The 27,983-nt window shown below is 43.4% G+C and overlaps 1 protein-coding gene and 1 long non-coding RNA gene across 14 annotated transcripts; one reads left to right on the top strand and one right to left on the bottom strand.

The window, feature by feature from the left end:
• On the bottom strand, positions 1–17,027 carry LOC135966223 (uncharacterized). Its single transcript, XR_010579378.2, has 2 exons — positions 8,826–17,027; positions 1–6,370 (listed from the first exon to the last, which is right to left on the bottom strand). It is a non-coding gene; the product is annotated as an uncharacterized lncRNA (long non-coding RNA).
• Positions 16,713–27,983, top strand: ZNF641 (zinc finger protein 641). 13 transcript variants are annotated; one of them, XM_074006749.1, is made up of 7 exons: positions 16,713–17,230; positions 17,799–17,971; positions 19,879–20,116; positions 20,649–20,740; positions 22,693–22,822; positions 23,459–23,572; positions 24,427–27,983. In XM_074006749.1, the coding sequence occupies exons 1-6, from the start codon at positions 16,761–16,763 to the stop codon at positions 23,523–23,525; spliced, it is 1,170 nt and encodes a 389-aa protein (XP_073862850.1). In that variant the 5' UTR covers positions 16,713–16,760; the 3' UTR covers positions 23,526–23,572; positions 24,427–27,983. The 13 variants fall into 13 exon arrangements, with proteins under 13 accessions (XP_073862850.1, XP_073862852.1, XP_065380190.1 ...); XM_065524118.2 differs by having other exon boundaries at positions 17,080–17,230; positions 17,799–17,898; positions 19,879–20,087; XM_074006748.1 differs by having other exon boundaries at positions 17,080–17,230; positions 19,879–20,087.

Here is a 27,983-nt window from a genome sequence, read left to right as displayed (position 1 = left end):
TTTTATTTCTTCATCTGGGTGAGATACACTGAGGTCCAATTATCTTCATTCTCACTGCATACAGACATTATATATAGTCTTTTAATGTATGCTTCATAATTAAAATAGAAAATATATAATGGTTAAAATGAATAAATAGTTGAGACAAATAGTAAAAGAATATAACCAATAAGTTAATTATTGAGCTGAAAGATCTGGTTGAAAAGCTCTTCTAGATAACACCAAGATGGACAAAAAATTAACAATTCAAAATGAAAAGATGAGAAATCCAAAAACGAAAAATTTTCAATAACCATCCTGGAGGAAGAAGGAAAAAAAAATGACCAAGGCATATTTAAAGAAATAAGAATCTACCACTTGCAGGTGATGGAAATGTTCATTATTTTGATTGCATTGATGGTTTCATGGGTACATATATCTGTCAAAACCCATCAAATTACACACTTTTAATATATGCAGTCTATTATACAATAATTATATCTCAATAAAGCTGTAAAGAAAAAAATTCATATGGAGTAAAAACAGAGAAAAACAAACTAGGATTAAAAGCACTCAGAGTTCCAAGTTAGAAACAGGATAGATAAACATAAAAAATAAAGAAAACCACTTAAACACTTAAAATGAATCTTGAGGACTTCTAAGACAAATAAGATGCTCCTAAAAGTTTCTAAAAATGTTTGTAGAGATGAAGAACTGCCTACTAAGGAAAAAATATCACATTGAAATCAGACTTTTCAAAAGTAACATCAGATACAGAGAGTAATGTAAAATTTCCAAAGCCTTGAAGAAAATAAATTTAAAACTATGAATATGTATCCAGTGACACTCTCTTAAAAGTTAGGGCCCAATATTTTAAATGATAGAAAACCTCAGAAAATTTACCAAACTGCCACCTTATTTGAAAACTTCTATTGGGAAGGTATCCTAGCAAGAAGCAAATAAATCAAGGAGGCTATATTTCACATTGGGGACTGTATGATCCAGAGTTTTGTTCATCTCTTCAAGGTACCCTGAAGCCTGACTATTCACTGCTATGGCCTGTGACAGATAAACTGTCAAGTGTCACTCTTGTTCTATTTCTCAGTCAAAAGCAGTTTATTTGCATTTCTCTGGAGAAGGAGAGGGAACAGAAAGTGGAAAGTAGGTTCTTACCTCCTTGCTGACCAATAATTTCATTAATAACATGGAAGATTATATTACTGTTCAAAATATTTGCTAACCCTCCTGGGGAAGAATTATGCTTTCTCCCTACCCCATTGATCTCAGGTTTTACCATGTAATCTCAACGTACCTCCCTGTAAGAGGATGATTTATCTCTGTAAGAGGATGATTGACTCAAATGTGGCCATGTGTCTTACTTTGGAAAAAAAGTCACAGGTATCGCTTCTGAGCACAAGTTTTAAAAACCAGTTTATAGTTCACCATTCCTCTCTTTTCATAAGTCCAAACACCAGCCATATCCCAGTTTAAAGGCTGCTCTCTAAGTCTAGGTCCTGAGGTAAAGACCATGTAGTAACAAAGCCACAGCTGTCTCAATGACATGTAGCATGATAATTAAATCTTTATTGTTGTTAGCCATTGAAATTCTGGGTCACATGTTACTGCAGCATAACTTGGCCTAAGTTGATGGACACATTCAACTTAACGCTTCTGTAAGCCCTATAACCTCTCTTCAACTCTGAGCTGCCTCTACTTCTCCTTCATCCAACACAGATCTTATTGCCAACAGGTAATTTTGGTGAGATAACTTCCATTTCTGGCTGTGTTCATTCATTTGCATGGCTACAAAGAAATATCTGAGACTGGGTAATTTAGAAGAAAATAAGTTTATTTGGCTCATGGTTCTGCAGGCTGTACCTGAAGCACGGAACAGGTATCTCCTTCTAGGAGGGTCTCAGAAGGCATACAATGATGGTGGAAGGTGAAGGGGAGCCAGTGTGTCACGTGGTGAAAGTGAGCAAGAGAGAAAGAAAGGAGATGTCAGGCTCTTTTAAACAACCAGATCTTATGTGAACTCGTAGAATGAGAACTCACTCAGTACCGCTAGGATAGCACCAAGATATTCATAAGGAATCTGCCCCCATGACCCAAACAACTCCTTCTAGGCCCACTTCCAGCACTGGAGGTCACATTTCAACCTCAGATTTGGAGAAGACAAAACATCTAAACCATATCACAGGGAATCATAAAGTATCCCAAATCTTTTCTTCCTACTCCAGAATTGACCGGGGCATCTGCTCTTCTGGGGGCCAAGGCAAAGCCTTCTCCACCTGAGTCCAGCAATGCTCACCAATCAACTGTAGTCTTTATGTATATCTTGGTGTTCTGAATATAGTAAGTGAATTGTCCCTAGGGGTGATAGAGGTAGCAGAAAAAAAGAGATGACAATGGACTGAGAAGTGAAGGAGGAGATTGTGGCATAGACTATCCTTCCAAAAAAAAAAAAAAAAAAACTGGCTATAAAGAGAAGCAAAGACAAGGAAGTAGTTGGGGGATCAAACAGCCTGGAGTTGGATAGCCTTTATTTTTATTTTTATGCATTTATTTTTGAGACAGGGTCCCACTCTGTCACCCAGGCTGGAGTGCAACGACCCGATCTTGGCTCACTGCAACCTCTGCCTCCCGGGTTCAAGTGAGTCTCCTGCCTCAGCCTCCTGAGTAGCTGGGATTACCGGCACCTGCCACCCACCTGGCTAATTTTTGTATTTTTAGTAGATATGGGGTTTCACCACGTTGGCCAGGCTGGTCTCGAACTCCTGACCTCAGGTGATCTGCCCGCCTTGGCCTCCAAAGGTGCTGGAATTATAGATGTGAGCCACTGTGCCTGGCCTAGGCTTTCTTTTATACTCCAAATGCTTAGCTTCCCTTTAGTCCTGTTACAGAAGAGTAATTCCCAGTTTACAGAGGTAAGCCAAAGTTTTGGTTTCATCTTTCTTGTGTCTGTACTCACCATGTTTCTTTAGCACAGCTGGTATTTCCCTGCCATTCCCAGGACAACTAAGGCTGGTTTGAGGGAAGCCAACTCTCTCCAGAGGAGGAAGGGCTACTAATTGTGCCCACTTCATTTTCAAATAGGAAAAACTTGAGCAATAACAGTGGTAAAGCCCAACATATAGAGGGAGATATAATAAAACTAAAGTAGGGAAAGGAAGATTATCTCTGTGAAATAGGAGGTAAGAGCCCAAGCTGAGAGTTGGAGAAGCAAGAGTAGTTAAAAAGTAAATGGCATCATAGGAGTAATGAAACTTTTCAACTGTGTTTACCTAGGTATAGGTGTGCATGGGCATATACAAACTCATGTTCAGAATCAGAGCTATCAGAGACAAGACTAATCCTTTCCAGAGCTTCTTGATCCCTTGATTCTTAATTAGTAGAATTTGTGGCTAGGAGCTTTCTACACTCCTGTGTCCTTAGCCAGACTTCTCTTGGTAACAGCCATGTCAGTAGCCACTCTGTCCCGGGACCAGAGGCCCCTTTGCTCTGGCTAATGCCACCTCATCCATGAGCACTGAGCAATTCCTGACTCTCTGGGGCCCCTTCTTACCACCCCACACCAGGGTCTGCCTGGCACAAGATCCCAGGGATTTGACGAAAGAATAAATAGAAATCACACAAACTGATCAGGAGTTTTCCTCAGGACTGAGGGAGTAAAAGGTGATAAAACAAGAGAAAATTCTAAGTCTTAAGACAGCCATCTCCAAAAAGACCCATGCCTGTGCCAGCAGATACCTGAACACTTTGGCTTTAAGTCGCTGCCTGTCTGTACTTGTCTCTGGTCATATCACTCACTGGAAAGCAAAGTCCACCTTTCCTGGGGTCTGTCTGGAGGCCTCTCAACTCCAGCTGCAGGAACCAAGTCTCCTTCCAGCAGCAGTGCCCTATGGCAGGCAGCCCAGCTCAGAAGTCAGAAGACCTGTCAGACCCAGAGCACCTCTGCTCAGCAAGGTTGGTGAGAGAAACCCGGAGGCATACAGACATATGTAACGGGGGGGATCTGCAAAAACAACAGGTCCAAGCCCCATATCCTCCTACACAGGAGGAAACTGGACACAGATTAGGGATGTGTGTTTCTCAAAGTCAAACACTGCTACCTCAGTCAACCAAGTAATGGCTGAGCCAGAAGGTTGAGGCTTCTGCCCTTCCTCCATCTGGAATCTTTCTATTCTGTTTCTTTATGTATCAAGTTCTGGATCCCCAAAAAAGTTAGCCTTTTATTTTAAAATGTGTTACTAGCTGCAGCAGCCAGATGAAGAGTAGGAGGGAGATTTCCTGGAGGATCAAAAATGAAGAGAGTGGAGAATAGGGATAGAGATTTTTATTTCTTCTGGCCATTAAAGTTGTAGTTTTAGAAAGGGATTTAGTCATGGAATCCTTGCTTCAATGAAACCCTACTACACAAATCAAGTATTATTAAACAGATAAAAGGAGAGACAAATCGATTGGGGTGGCTATGAGGGCAGAGAGGCACCCTCTAACTCCTCATCCCCTCAACACATATGGTGGCCCCTGAAGTGCTATCACAGAGCATACAGGATTCTGTTTAATAGACTTTGTAAACACTGTTGGGGCAGTGTTCTGGGATCCTAGGTCTGGGGCATTTCAAGAGGGCATCTGGTCCAGTCACATGTACCCAAGTGGAATCAAACTACTGAGATGTCCAATGATGATGGGGGGAAGAGACCATGAGACAAATTTTTCTTTAGAAGTTCAGCTTCCTTTGCCCTAGCACTTTTCTCTCACTTCAGTTCAGGTTTCTCCTTTGCCTTTTATCTCTGGAGAAAACAAAACTAGGCTGGGTATTTCCTGAAAATCTCCAAGTCCTTTTTACTGCACACATGCACGCAAATATATATATATATATATATATATGTTCAATGAAAAAATAATTTTACAACATCAGAGAAATAACAATGGAGACTCAGAAGGGTAGGAGGGTGGGAGGGGGCTAAAGGATGGGAAATTACTTAAGCGGTAAAATGTACACTATTCAGGTGATGGCTACACTAAGAGCCCAGGCTTCCCCACTATACAATATATCCATGTAACAAAACTTCACTGTACCCTCTAAATATATATAAATTAAAAGAAAGAAAAAGAAAAATGTCCATCAGCCTAATACCCAGTAGAGAAATCTATTTTTCAAAATTCAATGTCAGTCTTTGTTCATACATATATAAATTTTATTTTTGTATAGCAGATCATAGGCTATATGGTTTACAAGGGCATTTATTTCGTTTACTCAGTTTTACAAATAAATAAGTTAAGGCTTTAAAAAGTGAACTCTTCCCAGATGATCCCACTAGAATGTGTGGGCCAGGACAAACTAAGCCCCTTACTCTAAGACTAGTGCTCTTTCCACTTCAGTAGCAGTTGACACAGAACTATAGAGACCATTGGTTGGGTGTCAGAGCCAAGGAATACTGGCATATATTACAATTTAAGTGAACTCCCTACTAAGCCAGGTGTGGTGGCTTGTGCCTGTAAATCCAGCAATTTGGGAGACCATAGCAGGTGGATGGCTTAAGCCCAAGAGTTCAAGACCACCATGGGCAACATAGCAAGACCTTGTCTCTACAGAAAATAAAAATGAAAAAAAAATGTCTGGGCATGGTGGTACATACTTGTAGTCCCAGCTACTCAGGAGGCTGAGGCAGCAAGATCACTCAAGCCCAGAAGGTCAAGGCTGCAGTGAGCCATGATTGTGCCACTGCACTCCAGCCTGGGCAACAAGGTGAGACTCTGTCTAAAAAAAAAAAAAAAAGTAAACAGAGCCAGAGCCCAGGACCCTTCTAAATCAGGATACTTTGCAGCTATACAGATGGGACATTCATGGAGCCAGACTTACCCTTTCAATGTATCTCCTCACAAAAGATTTAGATGTGTGGGGAGCTGAAGGAAAAAATTTAAGAGGCGAACTCCCTACTAGCAAAGTTGCACATGATCCACTAACCACACAAGACTCAGCTCTAACAATTCAAAACCACGAAGTATGATGCACTTGGACGCATACAAGACTAGCTGAAACACCTGGTTCTACTTTCAACCTTGACTGGTTTTAGTCCCAACCTAGTCCTCACTTTGTTATGAGACCATAGGCAATGCATTCTCTTCATTTGTAAAATGAAGGGATTAAAGTATAATATGTAAATATCCTTACATAGTGTGAGTCTATGATCTTACCATTCTGAGAAGGAATAATTTTCCCATAGGCCTCCCAACGCTTACCCAGAGAAGATTTTCCAGGCTTTGCCACTGGGGCGGTTTGTCTCATTTTGACTCCAGGACCTACCTGATTCGTATGCACTTGGTACTTTTACTAAAGAGTGATGGAGGTATAGAGTGAAGGCTTCAAGATCATGCAGAGACAGTGCTAGAAGGTAGGAAAGAAGGGCAAGTGAGGAGATTGTATTTAAGATGACACTTCCTTATCCCAAGTTTCCCATTTTGGGCCATAGGTAAGAGATATACTCATCTGTTAAGTAGAAAACTCCTGTTCAGTGAGAATGACTCAGATGAACGCCCTGCCAAGTAGAGAACCCTTCATTTCTTTTGAGGGAAGCAACCATAATAAATGTCAATGTTAGTCCTGAGTTTGTCCTTCTGGAATTTTCCAGTGATGCCGAGATCCAGACCATGCTCTTTGTGCTAATCCTGGTGATTCATCTCCTGACTTTGACAGGGAAGCTGGTAATGATCCTGGAGATCAGGGCTGATTCTCACCTGCATAGACCCATGTACTTCTTCCTTGGACATCTGTCCTTTCTGAATCTCAGCTACTCCTAGTTACTGTGCCCAAGATGCTACAAAATTTCCTCTCAAAAGAAAAACATCTCAATGTGGGGCTGCCTCACCGAGTTTCTTTTTCACTCTCTCTGGGGGAACAGAAGCTTGTCTGCTCTCTGCCATGGCCTGTGATCACTACGCTACCATCTGCCACCCTGTGGTCTATACCATGGTCATGAACAGACCTCTCTGTATGGTGATTGTGAGCATTGCTTGGGTAGTGGGATTTCTGATTTCCTTGATGTACAGTCTTTTCATCCACAAGTTACATTTCTGTAGGTCTGACATTATCCCCATTTTAGCTGTAAGCTGCCTCCATTCTTCCCTCTGTCCTACATTGATCCCACTGTCAATGAGATTCTTCTAGCTGTGTCATGGGCATTCTGGGGGCTACTGACACTTTCCCTAACCTTCTTCTCTTACTCTAGAATCACATCTGTCATACTGAGCATCCGCTCCTCTGAGGGCCAAGGCAAAGCCTTCTCCGCATGCCCTTGCCATCTCACTGTGGTTCTCTCATTCTATGGGATAGCTTTTTTCAGACACCCAGACTCTACTTCAGGCTCGGTGTTGGGGCAAGTGGTCTGTGTTCAGTACAGTGTGATCACGTCCTTGGTGAACCCTCTCATCTATAGTCTCATCTATAGTGAACCAGGAAGTAAAAACAGCTCTGCAGAGGATGTTGAGGCCAAAAAAAAAGAAGGAAAAGTATGTCTTAGGGAAAGAAAAAGATATGTGATTCTGCTGCTTGGGAAATAGAGAAATAATCTCTAAAGAAGAAAGATTTTTGTTCTTGAGGAGATGTATAGCCAGCCAGAAGCACAGGTCAAAACTTGGAGCTTTCAATTGGCATCTAAAGTAGTCAGTCTTATGGGACTGAGCCCTTAAGCTGTGGGATCTGATGTTATCTCCTGGAAGATTGTGCCAGCATTGCTAACACAAATTAGGGGATGACCAGTGGTATACACTTGAGAAATGCTTGGTGTGCAGCGAAAAAACCTACAAATCTGGTGTCAGAAGTATTGCACTGAGTGACTGAGAGTAGAGAGTAGGGAAAATCACTTTGGTTTTTCCTATCTCAACTAGAGAACATCTTAAAACTACTACCACAGCTCTACAGTAAGAAAATAATCCTAAACGGATATGGAAAACAACTTTGAGACTATCATTCCAACCATTATATGCAATAAGTATTTATGATCTCATAATTTAACCCAGCTTCTAACTCTTTCTGCCACTGGGTCCTAGATGGTGCCAGGTATTTGTCTATAATGACGCAACAATATGGCCTACTTAAAATATTTTTAAGTCATAGATGACAGAATTAAAGAGTACGTTTTCTGTAGCATACTAAAATGCAGTGTTCAACAAAATGCTTATATGAAATATAAGATGAAGCAAATAAGTCTGCTTAGAGCAAGTTTTTGCGCTATTTTAAAAAATGACAATTTGAAATTACACCACTTAGAAGCTGTCCTAGTATAACATATTTCACAAGTGCTGTCTTGACCCAGTCTTGATGTCATGAACTCTCAGTTACTCTTGAGAACAGTGTAGCAAGCTCCTAGCCCAACTACTTCCCTTATCAGGCTCTAACACTCCTAAGTTAAAATATACAATACCCATCTGCCAGAGGTCCCCAGATCCTTAACACCCAAGACCAGCCCCCTCTTTCTTTTTTTTTCTTTTGAGATGGAGTCTTGCTCTGTTGCCCAGGCTGGAGTGCAGTGGCGCAATCTCAGCTCACTGCAAGCTCCGCCTCCTGGGTTCACACCATTCTCCTGCCTCAGCCTCCCAAGTAGCTGGGACTACAGGCACCCACCACCACGCCCAGCTAATTTTTTGTATTTTTAGTAGAGACGGGGTTTCACCATGTTAGCCAGGATGGTCTCATTCTCCTGACCTCGTGATCTGCCCACTTTGGGCTCCCAAAGTGCTGGTGCTGGGATTACAGGCATGAGCCACCGCGCCCAGCCCAGCCCCCTCTTTCTTTAGGCCACAGAATTATTCAAAATATCCAATCACTGGGAAACCCAACATACCTTGCTAACGCCATCCTGTTTGCCATACATAAGCCTCCTGCAGCTCCAGCATGAAGTTTCTTTGTCCTTGGGTGCAACCCTCTACGTGGCCCTGCATGGCAACCTTCTCTGCTTTAGAGCTATACATAACAAAGAGATCTGCCTTTAATCTATCCAAGTGTCTCTGTGTCGTGTCCCACCATCAAAAGAATCTTTAAATCCTGTCACTGACAGCTGCCTAGGGTTCACTATCTACACTGACTACAAATTATTTCTACCAAGTAATGCCCATTGCCAACATCTTACATTTGAATTGGGCTTTATAAACTCATACCACATGCCTATACTTTTTCTTTTTTCTTTCTTCTTCTTCTTTTTTTTTTTTTTTTTTGAGACAGAGTCTTGCTCTGTCACCCAGGCTGGAGCACAGTGGCACCATCGCGGCTCACTGTAACATCTCACCTCCTGGGTTCAAGTGATTCTCCTGCCTCAGCTTGCAAGTAGCTGGGATTACAGGCACCTGCCACCAAGCCCAGATAATTTTTTTATTTTTAGCAGAGACAGGGTTTCGTTATGTTGGCCAGGCTGGTCTCAAACTCCTGACCTCAGGTGATCCGCCTGCCCTGGCCTCCCAAAATGCTGGGATCATAGGTGTGAGCCACCATACCCGGCCTATTTTTTCTTAATTTGGTCATCATAACAGCTTTTAAAGAAAAGAAGAATGACATATCTATTTGATAGATGAGGTTAAGGATCTAATCTGTCACCCAGAGACATAGCCAAGATCAAAAACAAAGCCTTTGGTTCTTAACTTAGTGCTATTTCTTTTCTTTTCTTTTTCTTTCTTTTTTGTGAGACACAGTTTTGCTCTTGTTGTCCAGGCTGGCGTGCAATGGCACGATCTTGGCTCACCGCAACCTCCGCCTCCAAGGTTCAAGTGATTCTCCTGCCTCAGCCTCCCGAGTAGCTGGGATTACAGGCATGCACCACCATGCCCGGCTAATTTTGTATTTTTAGTAGAGATGGAGTTTCTCCACGTTGGTCAGGCTGGTCTCGAACTCCTGAACTTTCTACCACAACTCCTGCCTACTTCTTAATTTAGTGCTGCTTTTTTTAATTAAAATTTTCCTACATAAAGAGTCCACAAGAAACTGTTACCTACCCTCTGGTAAGGCCACTCATTCCCTCTCCCTCAATATCAAGAACAGTAGCAATTAAAAGGGTAGGCCACAGAACCTCTTAAACCTTGATACCACTCCCACTACCAACCCCATTGCCAAGTATGATGTAAGGTACCCACCCTCAGAGCTCTGGTACTTCTGGAAATATACCCCTCCTGTAGCCTTAACCTGTCCACAACAGGATTGAAAGAGGGCCGACAGAGCTCAGCACACTTGTAGTGACATCTTCATTCTATGACCCATATAACTTCTACTCAGCCCAATCAACCATTGCACCTCACCTCACCACTGATTAGCTGACCGAGAGAGCAGTCTATAATTAGAACTAATTATCCACCTTACTAGATGACTACTAATCCCATCATGCCCTAGATCTTTGCTTCCCATACTCACACAAGAAGCCTTACCCTCCAGATCATTCCTCATCATATAAATTCTTACCCTGTTAGAGTCGCCTACATTGCCTAACATGAATCAGGCTCCAACCCCAGCACAACCCCTTACTCCTTCCACTGTAACCTATGTAATTCAGGGTCAGTCATCCATAAAATTCCCTATATCCTTCAACTTCTATGATGGATGTTTATTTTACCCCCTTTATCTAACTGAAACCTGGCTCTCTCTTATGGAAATAGCACGCTTCCCTTTCAGCCCTCGAAAGAGGTGGCAATTTTTAAATCCTACAATCTATATAATAAAGGCTTTTCAAATGGTGGCTTGCAACCCACTAGTGAGTTGTGAAATTAATTTAGTGGATAGTTAACAGAAAACTTTAAATCAAGTAACAACATAAAACTTCAGCATATACTGTATGTAGTTAAACATTGTTTTATGAAAATTTTGTTTCAATTAAATAAATGATGGGTGTGCTGGATCATAATCTAAATGTATTTTTTGGCCGGGTGCAGTGGCTCACACCTGTAATCCCAGCACTTTGGGAGGATGAGGCAGGTGGATCATCTGAGGTCAGGAGTTTAAGACCAGCCTGACCAACATGGTCAACCCTGTCTCTATTAAAAATAGAAAATTAGCTGGGCATGGTGGCACGCACCTGTAATCCCAGCTACTTTGGAGGCTGAGGCAGGAGAATCACTTGAACCTGGGAGGTAGAGGTTGCAGTGAGCCAAGTTCACGCCACTGCACTCCAGTCCAGCCCGGGCAACAAGAGCGAAACTCTGTCTCAATAAAATAAAATAAAAATAAATGTATTTCTTGCTGTATATCACAATATATACTTTGAACACACATATATATGCACATATATTTGTGGGTTTTAAAAATTATTTATTTTTAGACACGAAGTCTTGCTCAGCTGCTCAGGCTGGAATGCAATGGTGCAATCGTAGCTTATTCTAACCTTGAACTCCTGAGCTCAAGTGATCCTCTCACCTCAGCTGCCCAAGTAATTAGAACTGCAGGTGCACACCATTAAGTCCAGCTAATTTGCTTTAGAGGTGGAGTCTCGCTATGTTGCTCAGGCTGGTCTCAAGCTCCTAGCCCCAAGCTATCCTCCTGCCTCAGCCTTCCAAATAAGTAGGATTTCAGGCATGAACCACTGCACCCAGCTATATACATATATTTGAAAGCCATTGCTTTATATCACCGAGAGTTACAAGTGCAGTAAATGTTCTCTTTTCTCTTCATTGCTGCTTCAAGTACCATTTTCATCCTTCCTCTGTAAATAACGTCCAGCTGCACTGAAGCACACGCCATCAAACTATTCCACACACACTCCTCCTTGTTATTATTACCTACAATACTCCTGGTCACCTTTCATTTAAGACTCCATCAACTGGCTTACTATCCCTCTCTCCATAATGCCTTCATTATTCCTAGTGACTTCAACATCCACGTGGACAATGCATCTCCTGCATATGACTATGTGCAAGTATAATTGTATTCCTTGCGAAAATACTGAAATATTTTCATAGCCACTGTCAATCCTCTTCAATGTCATGCCTTAATGCTCTAGCCCCTCATCAGGATTCAACAGATCTCTTCACAATTCAGAAACAAAAAGTAATCATCTAACACAACAAGGTACCTGCAGGACCCTGCACCAGCATTATGGGCTACGTCTATTTTGACAGGTCCATGCCATGCTAGTAGTGGTAGTTAAATATTTTGAACCCCATCCCTGCTAGCACTCTAGTCTCTCAGTTCCTTGGCTTTATTTTACCTTAAATGATTGTGTTCACCACTGCAGCCACTCACTCTCACAGTCATATCCTATATCTACTTGTGACCAACAGCTGCAGGAAGAATGCTGCTATGTCCCAAGGAACTCTGTTTTCCACACATTAGAATCCACCTGTGTGCCCGACTCATTCCAGTTACCAGAATTCCATCAACAGAGCAGCCCAGGACCACCAAGTCTCCTTACAAAGATATAATTAGGACCATCAGGTGTATCACTTCCTTTTAAACACAAATATAACGACTCCCTATCACCTGATATAGCAAATAAAAAATTATTCATCCACTACCTTCACCACTGTTCTATCAATTTCCCTGTTTCTTCTCTACTCTAGACCGACACCCCCACATGTGTGTTCTTCATTCCACAACATGCCACAGCATGTCCATTTCTGCCTTCTGATGCTACATGGGATGCCCTTCCTACATTTCACCTTCAAAGCTGATCTTGAAACTCCTCCATCAGAAAGTCTGAAAAAGATGGAATCATCTGCCTGCTACTCAATGCATATTTAATTAATTCCTGCTGTAACATTGCATAGGAGTTTGTACTTGTCCTTAAAATTTCTGTAAAAGGTAAGGTACCACTCTGGTGAAAGGTGCACCCGGTGAGAAGTCAGACTAGGGCTCAATTCCTGATTGTGCCTGTTGGCTCACTTAATGTCCCTGAACCCATGCAGATCTACACCTTGCAGAGTTTGTTAATTGACAACTAAAGAGATGGCACACCAAAGCATAATATAAGGACATTTTGCATTTATTCCTTGTGATGTTTAAGACAAGGTTCTGTACAAGTACTGAAAACCAAAGCAAAAATGGACAAACGGGGTCACATCAAGTTAAAAAGCTTCTGCACAGCAAAAGAAGCAATCAACAAATTGAAAAGACAACACACAGAATGGGAGAAAATATCTGCAAACTACTCATCTGATAAGGGATTAATAACCAGAATATATAAGGATCTCAAGCAACTCTATAGGAAAAAAATCTAATACTCTGGTTAAAAAATAGGCAAAAGATTTGAATAGACATTTCTCAAAAGAATACACACAAATGAAAAACAGATGTATGAGAAGGTGCTCAATATTACTGATCATCAGAGAAATGCAAATCAAAACTCCAGTGAAATATCATCTCACTCCAGTTAAAAAGGCTTATATTCAAAAGACAGGCAATAACAAACGCTGGTAAGGATGTAGAAAAAAGGGAACCCTCATACACTGCTAGTGGGAATATAAATTAGTATAACTACTAGGGAGAACAGTTTGGAGATTCCTCAAAAAAACTAAATATTGAGCTGCCATATGATCCAGCAATCCCACTGCTGGGTATATACCTAAAAGAAAGGAAATCAGTTTATCAAAGAGATATCTGCATTCCCATGTTTGTTGCAGCTCTATTCACCATAGCCAAGATTTGGAAGCAATTTAAGTGTCCATCAACAGATGAATGAATAAAGAATAAGTGGTACTTCATATGACCCAGCCATCCCATTACTGGGTATATACCCAAAGGATTATAAATCATGCTGCTATAAAGACACATGCACACGTATGTTTATTGCGGCACTATTCACAATAGCAAAGACTTGGAATCAACCCAAATGTCCATCAGTGACAGACTGGATTAAGAAAATGTGGCACATATACACCATGGAATACTATGCAGCCATAAAAAAGGATGAGTTTGTGTCCTTTGTAGGGACATGGATGCAGATGGAAACCATCATTCTTAGCAAACTATCGCAAGAACAGAAAACCAAACACCGCATGTTCTCACTCATAGGTGGGAACTGAACAATGAGATCACTTGGACTCGGGAAGGGGAACATCACACACCGGGGCCTTTCATGGGGAGGGGGGAGGGGGGAGGGATTGCATTGGGAGTTATACCTGATGTAAATGACGAGTTGATGGGTGCTGATGAGTTGATGGGTGCAGCACACCAACATGGCACAAGTATACATATGTAACAAACCTGCACGTTGTGCACATGTACCCTAGAACCTAAAGTATAATAATAATAAAAAATAAAAAAAATAAAAATAAAAATAAAAAAATAAAAAAAAAAGAATAAGTGGTACTTATACACAATGGAGCACTATTCAGCCATAAAAAAAGAATGAGATTTAGTCATTTGCAACAACATGGATGGAACTGAAAGTCATTATGTTAAGTGAAATAAGCCAGACACAGAAAGACAAACATCACAAGTTCTCACTTATTTGGAGGATCTAAAAATCAAAACAATTGAAACCCTGGAGATAGAGAGTAGAAGGATGCTTCCCAGGGGCTGGGAAGGGTAATGGGGGAATGGGGACAGTGAGGATGGTTAATGGGTACAAAAAATAGTTTGAATGAATCAATAAGACCTAGTATTTAATAGAACAACAGGGTGACTATAGTCAATAATAACTGTACATTTTAAAGTAACTAAAAGAGTATAATTGGACTGTTTGTGACACAAAGGATAAATGCTTGAGGGGATGGATACCTGATTTCCATGATGTGATTATCATGCATCACATACCTGCATCAAAATATCTCATGTACCCCATAAAGACATTCACCTATTATGTAACTACACAAATTTAAAATTACAAGTTATTTTTAAAAAGAAAAGATTCTGATATAAAGAAATGGTATACATTTAGCCTCTTTTTTTTTTTTTTTGAGACGAAGTCTCACTCTGCTGCCCAAGCTGGAGTACAATGGCACGATTTCCGCTCACTGCAACTTCCACCTCCTGGGTTCAGGTGATTCTCCTGCCTCAGCCTCCCGAGTAGCTGGGACTACAGGCATGTACCACCATGCCCAGCTAATTTTTGTATTTTTAGTAGAGACGGGGTTTCACTATGTTGGCCGGGCTGGTTTTGAACTCCTGACCTCGTGATCCGCCCGCCACGACCTCCCAAAGTGCTGGAATTACAGGCGTGAGCCACTGCGCCTGGCCTTTTTTTTGTTTTGTTTTTTTTAAGGAAACAATCTCACACTGATTTGTTTCCCAAAACAGTCGAGGAGAGTTTGAGCTATTATAATATCTATCGGTTCTTTCCAAACATTCTTTTCAGGTAAAGTCAGGTTTAGGTACTTGGTTATGTTCAATTTAACTCTGCGTGACAGAGGCAAGGCTGTGTCCACCAGCCCCCATTTCCTTTTCTAGGAGGCACACATACTTTATTCCCAGCCACCCTGCTGGGTGGGGCCATGTAACCATGCGCATAAATTCCCGCTAAGGCATTGGGGTGAAAATGATACACAGCACTTCCAGGACTGGCCCCTAATATCTCTGACAAGTTAACCACAGCCAGCCTCCCTTATCTGAGGGCCACAGATTTGGCTACATTACCAAGGCCTCAGGGCATGGTAGAACCACCAAATGCAAGAAGCCTGGTCCTTCAATGAATGCAAGAAGTACAGACCCCACCCTCTGGCCCCAACCAACTTGTTACCACACTGTGACTTGTATGAACATAAGCCTTTATGGAGTCAAGGTCCGAGATACTGGTTTTGCTAGCCTACCCCAATTAACACATCTTATATTTATCACCAGTGGTAGCATAAGTGAAAAGAATCCCTGGACTTAGTTCCAGACCCGGGATAAAAATTCTGGCTCTACTACTCCCCCCAAGTCCCCCATGATCTGCTCCTAGAATATGCTCTATACCCTTCCCAACTGCGTGTCTACTGCATTTTCCTCTTTTTCACTACAGAGCCCTCCCAACTCTTCTCTGCCTCACGATTTCTGTCAGAGGGAGGCCTTCTCTGACCTCCGTCGCATACATGCTCACTTCTCTTTGCTCCAAGTGCAGCGTACATTCCTCTGTTTTAGCATCTACTATGTTTTATTGCAAATATTTGTTGACGTGTGGTTCCCCAGACTGTGAATCCTTTCTTTAATTTCCCGCATTTAGTTACAGTGTCTGGCGCATGTAGAAAATAAATATGTATTAAAGGAATGGTTGTCACATATGACCTTAAGTGAGTCACTTATTTTTTAAGTCTACTAAATAAAATTTTTCAAAATTGTTGTAATGATGAAATAAGGAATGTGAATGTGACTTGTAAGTTATAAACAGATTCTAACAGTAATGGGTTTACTCACTGTTTGTAGGCCCTTCTCATCTTTTCCAGTCAAATCCATCTTAATGCTCCAAGGTAGCACTATCCAACAGAAATATAATGCAAGCCATATTTGTAATTTTAAAACTATTTGTAGCCACATTTAAAAAGTTAAAACCAAGTGAAATTAATTTTAATATATTTAACCCAATATACCCAAAATATCAGTTTTTAAATTAAATCTTCTAAATCTTCGAACACATCTCTGTTCAGACCAGCCACATTTGGAGAGCTCACGTGTCACCTGCGGCTACGGCTCCCGCAAATTGGACAGCAGCCGCAAGGCCTACTTCAAATAGCAACCTGACTTCCCCTTAGGCAGAATGAGTGACTCCTCTTCAGTGTCTCTCAAGCCCTTTATCCTATTGTGAAAACTAGAGAGTAAGCTACTTGAGGAATTCCAGACTCTTGTCTGGAGAAACCACTCTCGGCCTCGGTCTGGCCTGTATCGGGCCGTTATGCAATTCCAGGTAACTGATGAACCCCTGAGGACACAACTCCGTGGGAGGCCCCGTAGCCAGAGCGGAAAATGGTCAGTCTGGCAAGAGTGCGGGCAAGTGGCCACGGCAGGCTGCTATCCCGGTGCCCACCGCCCTCCAAGCGCCTCGGGCCGTACCCTCCCCAAGGCAGGGGGCGCGGAGGTCCCGGGTTCGGCCAATTCGGGGGCGCCTCAGCCGCAGCCCCTCCCCGCTCCCACGCGTCTCCCTCCCACGCCCCTCCCTCCCACTCCCCGCGCCTCCGCCGCCGCCGAGCCCCGGAAGCGGGCGGGGATTTCCTGTGCCCGCCCCGCCCGCGCCCGCCGGGCCGCCGTCTCCGCCTGTCTCTGGCTCCGCCGGCCGCCGGCTCCCAGACGCAAGCGGAGGGCGGAGGGGAGGGGCAGGCGGCGCCCGGGAGGGAGGCACCGGGCCGCGGGCCAAGCCGACCGGGGGTGAGTGGAGCCGGGCTGGAAGGAGCTGCGGCTGGAGGGAGGGACTCCTGGCTTCCCGGGGCGGCGGGTGGGGGCTCGGTCACCCATGGGGGCGGGGAGGAGGATCGGCGCGGCTTCCGGGTTGCTGCCTTTCCTGGGGGTCTGCCCCGCTGACATTCTGTGCCCGCCCCTCGCCCTGTCTCCCCGTGCCCATCGCAGCTGTCAGGCCCTGCGGGCTTCCGCCGCTGTCACTCGCGCACAGGTTACCCCGTGGCTCCCTTTCTCTTCACTTGCTCATGCCCCAGCTAATGGGAAACCTGTTTTCTGACCTCACTTCCCCTGCTCCACTTCTGCCTTGCTCGGATTCTCTGAAATCTGACCCTTTCCAGGGGCACTGTGACAAGAAGGAGGGAAGAAGCAACCTTACCCCTGAGCAGGCTCCCGTCCCGCCCATGCCCCACCCGTGGCAGGGGCCAGGGTTCTCTGATGGACGGAGCACAACTCGTCCGTGTGCCCTTGGGCTACTCATTTTTATAACATGGCCCCTTTTCTGTTCATCAGCACTGGCTGCAAAAACTTCCTTTTGCAGGTCCCTTGCTACCCGTATGTGTGAAGAAAAGGGGGAAATGAAAGCCCTAGAACGCAGACTCCAGTGGGCATGGGATCATCCTGGAACCAGGAGAAACGAGGTTAGGGCTACCACCTTAACCGCCCAGGTGCTGGCTCTGCGTGAACATCTTAGGAAATGCAGGCTGAGGACAGGTACCCATCCCATCCTTTGCTGAGATTTTTGCTAGCACTTCCACGGATTTCTATCAGTGGTATAGAAAGGCTAACAGCTGGCCCAGTGGGCTCTACAGAAAGAGGCTTCCTATTAAGAGACTCTGCTACCTGGGGGAGATGGAGAAAGGGTTTGAGACAAGTGTCCAGATATGTAGCTAGAGGTAAAGCCTTCAGGGAGGATTTGCACAGGGGCTAGAGAACCAGAAAGATGGGATGAAGAGGGGGAATTAGTGCCCTGTGTGTTAAAAGTGGATACAGAGCTGGAATTCAGAGAAGAGAGCTAAAATGGAAGTTTCCCTTCATTACTTTAGCAAAAATTTTCCTTTCTCATGAAAAGTCTCTGAAAAGGAAACCTCCAGGGTGCTCCCATGAGGCCCTGAGCCATCTTTGGACTTTTGAGATGAAAGGGGAATTTGTTTTTCCTGTGCATTGGCTTAGGGTTCCCACCTACCTCTTTTGTCAAAGACAAATAGGCAAGAAAATAGATGACTTGACATCTGTCATTACCTACCCTGGCCTTCAAGGTTCTTGCAAATGTTATTAAAAGGATGTAAGTAAGCCAGGATAGTTACCAAGTTTCTGACTCCTCTTGGAAGTCTTTCACGGACTCGAGTGTTTGGTTATTGAATAAGAATACCCAAAATATGTTGCCAAGCAGAAAGAGATTCTCAGATCTCAGATTATTTCTCTGCCATAAAGCCCTATCACAACAGAAGTGTGATCTATCCTGCTCTTAAGATGTCCAAAGAAAAAGAAGAGCCCACTATCTGGTTTTGTACACTGCAGGATTATTAATAATTAAAAAATAATAATAACCTAAATCTCTTCGCTTGCAATCAAGACCCATTTTTTCTGTTTGACCTATGTAGAGATAGAAGGGACCTCTGTTTTTATTCATTAGTAACATCATTCATCAGCCTTCTCCAGACCGAAAAAACTACATCCGACATTTTTAACTTTCCCAGTGGCTATATTTCCCATCCCTTTCTTGACTTTCATGTCTTCTGATGGACACACCCTGGCTTCTCCATATGCTTCTTTCAAACTGAATATATTTTTCTAACGAGATCTGACTGGTGCCTGACAAACAGGTTTGTTCATCTGGGTCATGTTAGCAGTACTTCTTCCCCCTTTTCCAGCTCTGGTTCAAACTCTTTCTGTTCCTTTTTACTTTTCCTGATTAAACTTCAGCTCCTCACTGACCAACAATTTCTCTTACTTGTTAGGGTTACTTTGGAGTCTTACACCTGCTTTCCAAGTTATTAGTTTTTCTACCGTATTTACTACCAGTTCTCATTGCCTTTTTGTTGAGGCTTGTCCCAAGTGAGGTACCTTTTGGCTCAGCCTCATGAAAGAGGTGTGTGCTCATGATACAAATACGCCCCTTGGTTGGGACTTCTACCTATAGTAATCATTTCATTCTAAACTGATGAGACTGTGATTTGTGGCAGAAAATCTTCTGTGTGATTACATCCATCTTGTTGAGTGCAGGTCTATGTGTATTTCTTCCTGTATGTTTCCAAACTGCTTACTTTCCTGTACTTCATGTGCTTGAAATTAAATGGATAGCCTTTGAATTTCTGGGACAGTTCTTTTTTTTTAAATGAACTTCTTCTAATCTTCAGGTATATTTTGTTTCCATCATGAGGTCCACAAAATACCAGTTAGTGGCTTTGCTACATAGCACCTGCCAATTTCTTAGTTCCTCCAGGAAGCTTGGTGCAGGCTCAGTTGATCGGAACACATCAAGCTTTTAAAGTTCATCTTCCAGCAAGCTCCTCCTATCTAGTTTCATCTATTATCCCTGGGCCTGTTCTTCATAACTCCCTTAGGAATATCACTCTTTTCCCATTTTCATGGGCATTGCTGATATGAATTTGTTCCAGGTCACAATTTGGGTCTGCAGCAAAAATGCTTTCAGAACAGACAGCAGCTCTGGGGACAGGATGGGAATCAATCAATGTACAGCTGGATGGAGCAGAGCCCCAGGTGGAAAGGGGAAGCAAGGAAGAGGGGCCATGGAGAACAGCACCAGGGCCTCTGGAGCACCTGTGCTGCGACCTTGAAGAGGAGCCACAGTCCCTTCAGGAGAAGGGTGAGAGCCCACAGTGTGTGGGAAGCACAGTGCGTAGTCTCCTAATATTTGTTCCAGAAGTAGGGCTAAAAATCTCCAAATTGCCATGGACTAAATAGCATAAACTTTACCAGGACCAGTCCATTCTTTTTGAGACCTGGTCACAGGTACAAAATAGGCTTCTGAATTCAGCAAACCATGCAACTGGGCTTCTCTTGTTTCTTCATAATTACTCCCTCCACATACAAATGCATAATTAGTGATACTGAATGAGGGAGATGAAGGAAATGACAGCAACCTGATTACTGTTGGATAACTCACTCAGTAAGCTGCACTTTACTAGATGAAAATTACATTCAAGTACTGTAAATTCAAACTATAGCTAGTCTAACTAAAAGCCATCTGATACCCTTTCAGAACATTTTGAGTGATGGCCTTCTCATCTACATTTACGCATTTGAGTTTTACCAGCGGGCATAGATACAGAAGCTGTGGCCCTTAAGCCTCTCTAAAATGGGGCCCAGGCCCTATTGAGAAAGGGTAGATAGTTATTCTCTAATGTTTCTTCTCTCTCCTCATCAGCTCAGTCTGCTCCCTGGGTTCCTGCAATTCCCCAGGAGGGGAACACTGGAGACTGGGAGATGGCAGCTGCACTTCTTGCAGCTGGATCACAGGTGAGCTCTGCTTCCTTTGGCCTCTCCTGTGGTCCCATCACTGGTGCCTTTGTATTGCTTTCGCAGCAGCCCATTGATGAGTTGGCTCACATGATCATCAATGGTATGTTCATCTTATAACTGAATAGAATCTATCCCTTTCCAAGGGATCATAAGACCCTTGGAAAATTAAATGGAGCCACAAGAAAGGGAATTCTTGAGGTTAGGGTTTTTTGGGGTTTTGTTTGCTTTGTTTTTTGTTTTTGAGACAGACTCTCACTGTGTCGCCCAGGCTGGAGTGCAGTGGTACGATCTTGGCTCACTGCAACCTCCACCTCCTGGGTTCAAGCAATTCTCCTGCTTCAGCCTCCCAAGCAGCTGGACTACTGGCACATGCCACCACACCTGGCTAATTTTTGTGTTTTTAGTAGAGACAGGGTTTTGCCACGTTGGCCAGGCTGGTCTTGAACTGCTGACCTCAGGTGATCTGCCCACCTCAGCCTCCCAAAGTGCTGGGATCACAGGTATGAGCCACCGTGCCTAGTCAAGGTTAGGGTTTTTAATGGATGGCTGTGTTTGTTATCCACAGGAGGATTTTAAGAATAATTACCTTCCCTTAGGAAATAAATCTGGAAAGATTAGGAAAAGAGGACCTGAAGAAAGCTTAGAAGAACCTAAAGTGGAAGGATTGGGTGGATGATGGAACATTTATGGAAAAGAAGAGGAAGAAGGATATAAAGAGGGGCAGAACCTGGGAGGAAAATAGGTTTAGATTCAGAAGGCAATAGGAGAGCTGTGGAAAGCTAATAATAATAGTGTTAGTACTAATAGGAGTACACCCCCAGAGTGCTTATCACGTAGGCCATTTTCAGGGTGCTTTATGTATATTAACTCATGTAATTCTGAGAACAACTCAAGTTATCCAATTTTACAGATGAGAAAATGGGGCAGGGAGAGATTAAGGCACTTGTGTAGGGTCATGCTGTGAGAAAGCGGCAAAGCTGAGTCACTTGGCTTCAGATTCTGAGCTCCCAACCACTATACTGTGCTGCCTAAAAATATAAAGATATGGCCAGGCACGGTAGCTCACGCCTGTAATCCCAGCACCTTGGGAGGCCGAGGTGGGCGAATCACGAGGTGAGGAGTTCGAGACCAGCCGGGCAACATGGTGAAATCCCGTCTCTACTAACAATACAAAAAAATAGCTGGGTGTAGTGGTGGGTGCCTGTAATTCCAGCTACTCAGGAGGCTGAGGCAGGAGAATCGCTTGAACTTGGGAGGTGGAGGTTGCAGTGAGCCGAGATTGCGCTACTGCACTCCAGCCTGGGTGACAGAGTGAGACTCCGTCTCTAAATAAATAAATAAAAAAACAAAAAACAAAGCAAACAAAACCCCAAAAAACCCTAACCTCAAGAATTCCCTTTCTTGTGGCTCCATTTAATTTTCCAAGGGTCTTATGACCCCTTGGAAAGGGATAGATTCTATTCAGTTATAAGATGAACATACCATTGATGATCATGTGAGCCAACTCATATCTTTAATGCTGTGGCAAGGGAGGCAAGAAAGAATGTTTTATCTGTAGCATTTTGTGCTGATAGAAAAGGCAAGGTCCAGTGGAAGGAGGAGGAAATGGTACACAATTTCTTCTTCAAAAGAGTAAGGCCAGGGAGAAGTGACTGAGTAGACACCTGTCAACAGAGGGGGTGATGAGTTTGTGGTGCCTCCAGCTTCTCATGGCCCCACTTGGGAAATTCCTCCAGTAACATTACACTCACTCACTCCTTGACCATCTACCTTCACTCTTCTCCTTATTTCCCCTTTACCAAAACTGTGTGCCCTACCCAGGGACTTCTGGGCAGCTCTTTTCTCAGATCATTTCTCACCCTCTCTCCTCTACTAAATTAGCCTTTCATACTGAATCACATTTTCCTTGAAAAACAGCTGCTGACAGAAGATGCTACATTTTGTTTCAGGGCCTGGTAACCATCAAGGATGTGTCACTGTGCTTCTCTCAGGAGGAGTGGCGGAGCCTGGACCCCTCTCAGACAGACTTTTATGGAGAATATGTCATGCAAGAAAACTGTGGGATAGTAGTCTCTCTGAGTAAGCATGACCTTCTCCAGCCACTAGAAGATTATACTCTGGGAGGACAGAGCCATCTGCTTCAGGGCTATTGGACAGTGTCTGTCTAGAACCCCTTCTGTGGCAGGGAATCTGTCTATGCTTCTGCCAGAGAAAGAACACTAGGGCCAATCCCAAGAGAATGAGAGAGTAAAGCATCATTAAAAATAAATAAATAAAAAAGCAATTGATGCTGAATTGTGGAGTACTGAACTTGAGGTTTTTCTTGGTTGGGAATTAGGAGGTTCTCACAAAGCAGAGAGAACTGGAACCGGGTCCTTGTAAACTTGGGAACCATATAGAGGAAGACAGGGATGCAGGGGGTAGGACTGTTGTAGGAGGACTAAAGTGAAGTTATGCCCAGAAAGGCCAGTTGGGCTGGAAAATCTGAGTGGAATAAAACAGGTTCATTGGGAAGGAGAGTGATTTTCTAGGCAGAGAAGAGGGACTTAACAGAGATGGGTGGGGGAAGAGGTTGGGGTGGGGAGATGTTTCTTTCTTGACCTTCTTTTGTCTAGAGTTCCAAACAATAGGAAACAGTTTTTTGTTTGATGGTTTCAGAAATATAGAATTGCTGTTGAACTAATTGACAGCCCTGTTTTTCTTCCCCACGAGCAGGATTTCCAATTCCCAAACTGGACATGCTTTCTCAACTAGAAGGAGGAGAAGAACAATGGGTCCCTGACCCCCAGGACTTAGAGGAGAGGGACATTCTGAGGGTCACATATACAGGTAAGAACCTAGAATAGGCTTTCAGCCATTTCCTTCACAGTTCAGGGCATCATCATTCCATGTTCGTCTTATCCCTACTCTGCCTCAGAGAGTTCCAGAGACGAAAGGTTTAGAGATCTTTTTCTTCAAAAGCAAGGGAGCGTAGCAGCATGGTGTAGTAGGCACTTTGTGGATTGGAATTCTGGACTGTACTTGTGGGACCTTTGAAAAGTAATAAAACTCCCTTTGGTTTCTTCATCTGTGAATTATTGTGAAAATTAAATATACGAATATATTAGAATATTAGAACAGAACAGTGCCAAGCACGTAATAGGCACTCAATAAATGTTAGTTGTTGATATTGTTGTCAACCTCCCACCCATTTCAGGAATGCCTTGAGGATTGCTGACAGTTGTCATTCAGCCAGTGACAATTGCAGCACATTCTGTAACCCTCTCCATCTATGCTTAGATAGAAAGATGCTGATTAATAGTAATATATAGTAGTAAATAAATAATGGTAATAAATAATAACAATAGCATATACCATTTACTAAGTACTTAAACTATGTGCAGGTCCTGTGCTATCTATCTTATAACCACCTGAGAGAGAGGTATTTCTTCCCATTTTACAGAAGAAATGAAGGTTTAGAGACATTAAGTGGGAAAGCTGAGATTCCATCTTGGGTAATCTGCCTCCTAAGCCTAGGCTTTTAACCTCTATATCTGTTGCACTATCTTGTACGACATTAGACTATGTTCTCTCAGCCCTTCTGGGGTCAAGTCTGGGCGCTGGCAGGTATCAGACAACCTCATTTGTGACTTAGGAAATGTTGTGACTCTTCTCTTGGGGTTGGTATTTCCCCTTCTCCACAGGAGATGGAAGTGAGCATGAGGGGGATACCCCTGAACTAGAAGCAGAACCTCCCAGAATGTTATCCAGCGTTTCTGAAGATACTGTTCTCTGGAACCCAGAGCATGATGAGAGCTGGGATTCCATGCACAGGAGCTCCAGAGGAATGCTCCTGGGGCCCCCTTTTCTTCAGGAAGACGGCTTCTCAAACCTGCTGTGTAGCACAGAGATGGATTCCCTGTTAAGACCCCACACATGCCCCCAGTGTGGGAAACAGTTTGTGTGGGGCTCCCACCTTGCCAGGCATCAACAAACACACACTGGGGAGAGGCCCTACAGCTGCCTCAAGTGTGAGAAGAGCTTTGGGCGAAGACATCACCTCATCAGGCACCAGAAAACCCACCTACATGACAAGCCCAGCAGGTGCTCTGAGTGTGGTAAGAATTTCCGATGCAACTCCCATCTGGCCAGCCACCAGAGAGTGCATGCAGAAGGCAAATCCTGCAAGGGCCAAGAGGTTGGAGAGAGCCCTGGCACAAGGAAACGGCAGCGTGCCCCACCCGTGCCAAAGTGTCACGTGTGCACTGAATGTGGGAAGAGCTTTGGCCGAAGGCACCACCTTGTGAGACACTGGCTGACCCACACTGGGGAGAAGCCCTTCCAGTGCCCTCGCTGTGAGAAGAGCTTTGGCCGAAAACATCACCTGGACAGGCATCTGCTGACCCACCAGGGACAAAGTCCCCGGAACAGCTGGGACAAAGGAACATCTGTCTTTTGAAATCTGTTTCCACTACAGCTACGGTCAAGTCTATCAGCTGGTGCTACTAGGAGTCACTGCCAGGGCTGCCGTTCTTCTGAACCCCAGGGGCCAGAATCATGAGCCCTAACCCCATCCCTAGAAAGATGAGGTCCCAGCAGTGGCCAGAGCATTTCTCACCAGTTCTGTGAGATAGCACATAAAAATAGAGTTCTTTGGGCAAAACTTTTGGAAACAATGCATCCTACATGGGCTGATATTCAGCCTGAGCCATTCTCAAGAGGAGAGTGGTACTGGCAGTTTATGGCTGAAATCCATTCTGATTTGTTGGAGTCTATGCTATACCAATTGTTAAATATTTTGAGTATCACTTTTGCATACTGTTACTATTTTCTCTCTCTATATAGAGAAAGGCCATTTTAGCATAGTAAAGGCTCTGAAAATTTCTGCAGTAGACCAAACTGAAGATTCTATTAATGCAGTGTTTCCTAAATGTATTTGACCTCAGTATCCTTTCTATTTGCATCCCACAGAACCGGTGACTATGAAACACTCTGGTGAACACTGGGTTAGAGAGTAATGAGGAAATGAGACTTAGTGATCAGGCATCCAGAGCCCCTCCTTTTATCCATATGAAAGCCAGCGGGGCCAGGCCTTGTTTCTGTGTGGGTCTGTCTGCCTTACCCCAGTCAGCAGTATATACATCTACACCTCTCACCCTCACCTGCTGAAAAACATAGTAACCTTTTTACCCCTTATTCCTACTCCCTTCATCCTGCACATACATATATCCAGCTGAGAAATCACACTACAAGGCTAAGAGATGACCTAATACCCCCAAATGACCCAGGTCCACACAGAAAAAAAAAAAAAAAAATTACCCTCTTGAGCAGACCCCTCTCTCCTCTTGACTGTCTTTTTGTGTCTTGTGTATTTGTGTGCAGGGTCTTTGAAGAGAGCATGCTATGTGCAAACTGTACAAGCTAGGTTTTCTAGGGGCTGTGTTCTGGGGATGAGGGTAGTGGGGATTATATGGGTTTCTGTTTCAAGACAGGAAGCAGTCTGATTAGGGAGCACTAGTGGAAAGGGTTAAATGACAGGTTAAGTTGTGGGAGTTGAGTACAAAGCTTTCCCAGTTATTGCTGAGATCAAGACAGTTGTAAATGTGTGTGTCTAGGTCTGAATCTCTGGGCTGCAGATTGCTTTTAACTGGGCAGAGAAAAGTCTGGGGAGGTGAGCTGTTTCTTGTTGATTTCAGGCAAGAGGCACAGAAACTTTGTATTGAGTGGGGATTTTGTTTTAAGTGCTGGAAAATTAGAGCAGGAATTACCATGTTTGCAAGTTGTTGCCATCACTCTTGTTTGACTTTGCCGCATCAAGGGGCAAGAGTTATTCTTGAAGATCTCATTCTCCCAGAAACAGAACTTTAGGGGAAATGGCTGTGGCTTAGCTTTTCAGCTGATGCAGGGTAATGAGCTTTCTGGTTGGTTTTCCATTTCTGGAAAGATGTCCACACTGAGACCCTTAACTCTAGGGCTTGCATAAGTATTCTAGCATCGTTAGTTGGTCATTTTTTCTCTTTATCAATGATTGTGTTAATATCAATCTTATAACTTAAAAATTATCTTGTATGCAAGAGCAGTTTGGTGTTAGGGAGGAAGAGGAGCAAAGTGGGATATTTTCTTTTTAATGCTTAGATATTGTTTCTTCCCTAAGATGTATTTCACAACCACAATTGGTGGAGTGAACCAGAGAGGCAAGAGGAAGTGAGTTGCAACAATTTAGTTTAGTGACTGTGCCTTTTGCAGGAAAAACTGGGTGAATCACAGCTCCTCAGAGTCCTGGACTCAATTAGAATTGAAGATAGACTTATTTTGCTGACTGGGCTTCTTAGAGTTTATGTGACTTGAGCAGCTTGGCCCCTGCCTCCTGCTACTCTGAGCAGCCTTCCTTCTTCCTGGAATGCACTTCTCTTGTTTATGATCCTATGAATAAGGCAAAATGGCCGGCCTTTGTAAGGCAGGTCTTGCCCTAGGTTCTCAGAATCAGGAGCATTTTAGGATCAGTATTAGGAGATGCCCCAGGGAGTAAGAAAGCATTGGGTTCAGTGATAAATCTGGACTCTGCCACTTCTTTTACTCTCCCTCTTTAAGACTAAAAGCTCTGCATAAGCAATGGTTCAGAACATGTCTTAGGTACAGACCTGTTGAATCTGACAGAAACCAGAAACGCACTTTTGAGAAAAAGACATTTGTAATTCACTCAGTTTTCCATACACATTTAGCAGGTTCAAAGCCTATCTGTGGAATCCCTAAACTGCCTTCAAAGAAAGGGAGTTACCCGGATCTAAAATGGTCATTATATATTTGTGTCAAGAGGCAAGGGTCACTAAATATTTTAAGGATTAAGGTACCAGAGGTATCAGTGTATAAGCATATAGTCTGGTCTTTAATTATGACAAGGGTATTGATTACATTCTACTCTCTGGGTTTCAAAAAGATCTGACATGCTGACAAATCCAGCTCCTCACAAATCTTGTTTGAAGGACTTGTGGGAAGTGGTATTCCTTACTATTAGATCACGCCTCTTAATAACTACATGTTAACGTCCAGTCTTTTATCTGTTTGAGTAATTGTAGGGATAGAAAGTGAAGCCCCCAGAGTTAGGTGCAAGTGTAGCACCCAGCTGAAAGGCATCATGGAGTCTAAGGACCTTCTACAGAAGGAGCAATCCTTTGGGTTGTTTCTGGTGTACCGCTGTCTTCTCTACCTCGGTCCAACACCACCTCCCTTGGACGAAAAATAAAACAAGCAACAGCTATCA

This window comes from Macaca fascicularis, chromosome 11, assembly GCF_037993035.2.
Source record: "Macaca fascicularis isolate 582-1 chromosome 11, T2T-MFA8v1.1".
Taxonomy (NCBI): domain Eukaryota; kingdom Metazoa; phylum Chordata; class Mammalia; order Primates; family Cercopithecidae; genus Macaca; species Macaca fascicularis.
Note: the sequence above shows the minus strand (reverse complement) of the source record. Positions and strands in the feature narration are given on the sequence as shown.

Excerpts from the sequence above, each read along its gene's own strand:
- ZNF641 (XM_065524117.2), top strand. The coding sequence starts at position 17,815 with ATGTGTGAAGAAAAGGGGGAAATGAAAGCCCTAGAACGCAGACTCCAG. Across the intron at positions 20,088-22,692 it reads ACAGTCCCTTCAGGAGAAGG|GGCCTGGTAACCATCAAGGA; the intron begins GTGAGAGCCCAC and ends ATTTTGTTTCAG. Across the intron at positions 23,573-24,426 it reads TCTGAGGGTCACATATACAG|GAGATGGAAGTGAGCATGAG; the intron begins GTAAGAACCTAG and ends CCTTCTCCACAG.